The following is a 6000-nucleotide window of genomic DNA, read 5'->3' on the forward strand; positions in this document are numbered from 1 at the left end:
CATTCTCCTTCTTAGGTCCTACACTGCCCAAGTGCTCTGAAAAGTTCTTCCTTCTGCAGCTGTTAATTTAGGGTTCCAGAACAGGCTGTGCTTTTCTATTATTTTGTTTGGGTTTATATTTGAGCCTTGCATGGGCACTTGAAAAGAGAAATACAAAAGGAAGCATTTGTCACCGCCACTTACATCACTTATTATTTCACTGCATTTTCGGGCCAGTTCCATATTTCTGTCCTCAATAACAGGCTTGAAGAAGACCTGTAAGAGAAAGGCAATCAATGTAGGTTTATTGTCCTAAAAGGGTAACAATAGAAGGAAATAATTACTTTTCAAAGTTACTGGCATTTAACTCACCTTTTCTTCTTCTCCATCCTCATTTTCGTCTTCCCCGAGATCCTGAATAACAGATACTCGCATTTTAATACTTTGCAGAAAACAACAATGAATACTCTAAAAAGGTTCAGTACTGCAGGAAACAGCACAGACCCTGCAGCATGTCTGGAATCAGTGCTTCATTTCTGTCCTCCACTGCACTTAACCCTACCAAGGCTCCTTCCTTATTTAGGCAGCACTTGACAGTCTTTATCTGAACAATTCAGTGTGAGTGAACTGAAAGGCGTTGCAGATGGCCTTGCTAGCTATCAGTTGCAGCAGAGCTAATGCTTTCCTACAGATAAAATATAATTAAATGACCTATCCCAGTCAACTATTTTTAAAATTACTATGAACACACTTAATTAAAATACTGTGATGCAGTTAATTCATAATGTAAGTAATTTAGCAAAATTAATAGGCCTAAAAGGGAAATATTGACTCCAAGGTTATGGGAAAACTGCCCAGTTCTAAGATTCAAGGCATCACCAACTCCAAAACAGTTATCATGACACTTTATTTTATTCAGCTGATAATAGAGTTTTTAATTAAAAATGCAGATGTTTTATTTATAGTCTCATTTTCCAGTAGATGTAACTGCTAGTATATTTTTGAGGAAATATTCCTTTTCCTCAAGGCATAAAAATTCCTTAAATGCTTTGCATATTATGTCAGCTGACAGTTAAACCTGTACATACCTAGATACAAACACATCTGTTAACTTACAATTATAAATGGCTATGTATTCACACAAATTTGAATCTACCTGCACTCTTAAAAACTGTCATGGTCTGTAGTCTCAAAACCAACCTTTTTCAGTATGAAGTCATCAGCTTCAGCTGTAGTGAAAGTGAGAGATATCCTTATGTCTATGGATACAGTCTCACAGTGTTTGCTTCTGTAAAAGAAGCAAGGAGGTATTACAGGACTGGTTGGAGTAACCAGCTTTTTAACATGATTTTTCTTTCCAAACTAGAGCTTGTATACTTCTCATTTCATAGAGGTCATGACTTTGAACTTCATCTAGCAAAGTGATACAACACTGCACAGCTTTGCAATCAGGCAAGCTGCCAGGCAAGATACAAGGAATGTGTGCTCTTACAGACCTCTTCAGGGAATTTTATAGAATCATAGAATGGTTAGGGTTGGAAGGGACCTTAAAGATCATCTAGTTCCAACCCCCCTGCCATGGGCAGGGACACCTTGCATTAGACCAGGTTGCTCAAAGCCACATCCAGCCTGGCCTTGAAGACATCCAGGGATGGGGCATCCACAACATCTCTGGGCAACCTGTTCCAGTGCCTCACCACCCTCTCTGTGAAGAATTTCTTCCTGATATCTAATCTAAACCTCCCTGATTTCAATTTGTACCCATTACCCCTTGTCCTATCACTACAGGCCCTTGTAAAAAGTCCTCTCCCAGCACCCTTGTAGGCCCCCTTCAGATACTGGAATTTTAAGCACTTGCACCCAAACACAATGTCCTTAGAGCTTATTTTAAAACACACATTTCCTTAGAAAAAGAAAGAAGAGGAAAACCACAGCATTTGACTTAGTCAAGGTCTGAACATTTGAAAAAAAATAATAAGAACAAAGGCAAAAACTGCTTTCAGTTGATACTAATCAAGAGACAGAATTCTTTATATGTTAATACTACAGGAAGCTTCAAGATTTTCCATTCTGCTATTTCAAATACAAGCTCCTAAATTTCAGATTTCGCTTGGCATAGCTGAAGTTCAAGTTTAAACCTAAAAGTCTGATTTGTATAGGTGAGAATTACCTGTAATTTAGGCTGACTACTTTTGGAGCTCAGGATAATGGTTTAGTCTTATAAGATGGCTATGCACAGTAACAGGTGATTTTTTAAGATTATGGCCACAGCAAATATAGTCCTCAACAACAGACTAATGCACGATTTCAAGGACCACACGTTAAGGAGACAGAATGCCTACAAAAATGCCAGACAGAGACACAGCACCAAGGCTTCATTTTGGGATTTTTGTCATAATATTACAAACACTGTGTTGTTCCAGTGCAGTTAATTTCCCTTTCCTTCCTACATTTAATAACTTTTTTAAGTGGAGACATTGAAAAATATTTAAGAGAGCAGACAAAAACTATTAGTAGCTGAAAAGCTTGCTGAATATGGGAAAATCTTTTGCTATTTTTTGCACCGGAAAGCAAATATGGTCAAAATGACAAAGTCAAAACTGTTTGGGTTTGGAGGGGGAAAGGGGGCCGTTCATCTTTTTAACTTGCTTACATTGTATCTGGTGTTTGTTCAGCAGCTAGACATGCCAAAAATTATATATTAATTGTGGTTTTCCTGTAATGGTTTCTGCACAAGAAAGATCTGCTTTTGCTTTAGCATAATCTTCAACTGATTTTGTAGAATTCATTTTTTCCCATTTTTACATCATCTGGGTAAGGCATAACTGAGCATCCAAATATGCTATGTCCCATGTAACTTCCATCATACAGGTATTGCAAGGCAGCTGCTATAATTCATAATATTAAAAAAAATAATACTGTGCACAAAAAGAGCAAGGGAAAAAAATATCACAGTCTCCACTAACCATACACGAGTTATTCAAAATGGCAATCTGCACGTAACAGATGCAGTAAGAGACTATGTGACACAGAAACCTGCCTTCATTTTTTTCATCTGCCTCAAAACATTGTCAGAAAACATTCGCTGTGTAACAAAGCAAGCCTGAAAATTAAATATATAGAAATAATTCAGAGAAGAACTTGTGATCATTTAAGAGTTGCATGGTTTAAAAGCACATTATGATTCTATTAGCAGCCTGCAGGTCAAGAACAAGCTTAGGTTACTTCTCTGAGGCAGCAAATAAACTAGGATCAGCAGGCATGTTTGGCATACCAAATGTTTATGTATGTTTACAGGTATTTTAAAACTACTCTAAAAATTATAAATCTAATCTGAATAAAGACCTAGTTAAAATGCTGAGCTATACATCCCCTAAACAATAATGATGATGTATTAAACATGACTTTTCACATGCAAAACCTGCATTTTTACCAAAACCTCCAAACTTGACACTTCTGAACCATTTTCCACTGTATATAATGGAATAATCTATAGTCATTTGTTCTGGCATGAAACAGCATAAATCAAACAAGATAGAATTGTACAGAATCTTAGGAAAACACTGTAATGGACTCTTCAGCTGTGTATACCAAATAATATAAAACAGGGGAAAAAAAAAGAAATCCATTCCATTATCTATTTCCTTACAGATAGCTTAAAATGTACACAATAGGGAGAGACATGTGTTCTTCGGGGAAGTACCCAATATGAACTCATTCATATTTTGTAGGGGAGGGCTGCATAGTTCCACATTGCCACTTCCAGCCACCCTGCATGGATGTTTCACAGCTCAGTTCAAATTTAGCATTAAGAACAAGGCAATTTTGTCAAAGAAGCTGCAGTAGAATCAAAATAACTGTACATTATCTAGATTGTTCTAGGAAGCACAGTATTTGCAGTACACAATCTTCGGAGTGTATGAACTTTTGATAGGAAAGACAAGTATTCTAGAAGGAAACTATGGTTCATGTTATGAAAGGAGAGAGCTGAAAGTCCCAAGACTTTCAGCCATCAGTCAATTGTGTCAATATGCTGGTTTTTGACACAGAACATTACTCAAGTACTTGGTCTAAATGCATATCTGCTGAGGAGGCAGAAGAGGAAGAAACATGGGGTATAAAGGAGCCCAATTCCCCATGAGTACGATCTGGCCCTGCATGCAAATGGTTCAGGCACACAGTTGTCCATCTTGCCTGCTTTGATCGTGCACAGCTGTGTCCACATCTGGCCAAAGCTCCACCATCTCCCTTGTCCCTTTATCAATCTTCTAAGAAACATTTGGGAGATGTTAGCCCATCAAGTTTAAAGGCTTCATCTCATTTTGGCCCTGATACACATAAAATGCTAACAGTTGCGCTCAGTCGTCACTGAACAAACAATCCCATTGGACTTTATCGGCACAATCCCAAAAGTCTTCTTGGATCTGCAATATCCACACGTACCATGGAGCTGAAAGAACTTCTTTACCACTTCACAGAACTGCAGAAAGTGGGTTTGTCCTAGGAAAGGTACCAGAAACATCACAATCTCAAACCTATTTAGCCATGTTCCTCATGGGATACTTGAGCATAGGCTGCAAGTTAAGGACCAAGGTATTTCAACCAGAAAATCTGCACAGCACTATAGTGAGAGGTAGATACATGCTATGAATACACCCTTTTCAATACTGGACTGAAAACCTAGTAAGAACAAAGGTTGAGTTTTAGTGCTTTAAATACCCTGCTTCCAATGAGTTAAAAATCAACCCACAGATATCCCTCTAATGAAAACGGTATTTTCTTTTCTCACTGAACAGACACACATATCACTGAAATAAGTACAATGAATTCAACACAACACAGCTGGTGGTCTGTTTTCAAAAAGCGCACCAGGCATTTTTAAGCACTGAGGTTCAATTACTTCTCATTTCTAGAAATACTCATCTATCAGACTGGAAGTTACTAACAGCCCTGCACACAGAAGTTCGTAGTTAGGCTATCAGCACCACAAACAAAAACAGAGAAAAGGTAAGGGATCCCAGCCTGCCAATTTTAACCTCCCTGAACATGAATTACCAATTAACATTACCAAAAGAAATTCAAGAGATGATTCTATTTAGAAAAAAATCTTACCAAAAGCTTGTATCCATCAGATCATTACCACTGCATTTATCAACATCTCAAAACCTTGCAAATATCTCATGGTTCTAAGCTAAAATTTTCATTCAATGAAACTGATTTAAGGTTTTTGTACAGCAGAGCGGGGCAACGGTATTTTTAAAGATGAATACAAATGAGATGCTAGAATACTGACTTGTGAATCCCAGAAAACCTAATGAATTTTCAGTACCTAATGAAATCATGAATACAGACATTTTTGCAAGCACACACTCATGGAGACATCTAGCCCAACTGGATCTTGATGACAGAGCATTGAGGATATCTGGATGGTACCAGATGATATCCACCCGAGGGCATTGAGGGAACTGGCAGATGTTTTTGCCAAACCCCTTTCCATTATATACCAGCAGTCCTGGCTAACTGGGGAAGTTCCACGTGACTGGAGACTGGCTGATGTTATACCCATTTAAAAGAAGGGTCGGAGGGAAGATCCGGGAAACTACAGACCTGTCAGTCTGACCTCGGTTCCAGGGAAGATCATGGAACAGGCCATCTTGAGTGCTATCACAAAGCACATGCAGGACAACCAGGTGATCAGGCCCAGTCAACATGGGTTTACAAAAGGCAGGTCCTGCCAAACAAACCTGATCACCTTCTATGACAAGGTGACCCGCTTGGTGGATGAGGGAAAGGCTGTGGACGTGGTTTTCCTGGACTTCAGCAAAGCCTTTGACACCGTCTCTCACAGCATTCTGCTTGAGAAGCTGGCTGCCACTGGCCTGGACAGGCGCACCGTCTGCTGGGTAAAAAACTGGTTGGACGGCCAGGCCCAGAGAGTTGTGGTGAATGGAGCTAAATCCAGCTGGAGACCAGTCACAAGCAGTGTTCAAGCTTAGTGATGACACTAAGCTGGGAGGAAGT

At 39.1% G+C, this 6000-nt stretch overlaps 1 protein-coding gene across 1 annotated transcript in view; it reads right to left on the reverse strand.

Moving 5' to 3' along the window:
* Window positions 1-414, reverse strand: part of NEBL (nebulette) — a gene marked incomplete at its 3' end in the record, with an annotated part of 43613 nt that extends 43199 nt beyond the window's left edge. Inside the window, exons 1-2 of the mRNA XM_010156366.1 lie at window positions 352-414; window positions 184-255 (exon numbers count right to left, since the gene is read on the reverse strand). Coding sequence (XP_010154668.1) covers window positions 184-255; window positions 352-414 — 135 coding nt within the window. The remainder of the gene's footprint in view (window positions 1-183; window positions 256-351) is intronic.
* Between the last annotated feature and the right edge of the window lie 5586 nt (window positions 415-6000).

This window comes from Eurypyga helias, unplaced genomic scaffold, assembly GCF_000690775.1.
Source record: "Eurypyga helias isolate BGI_N326 unplaced genomic scaffold, ASM69077v1 scaffold39027, whole genome shotgun sequence".
NCBI classification, from domain to species: Eukaryota; Metazoa; Chordata; class Aves; order Eurypygiformes; family Eurypygidae; genus Eurypyga; species Eurypyga helias.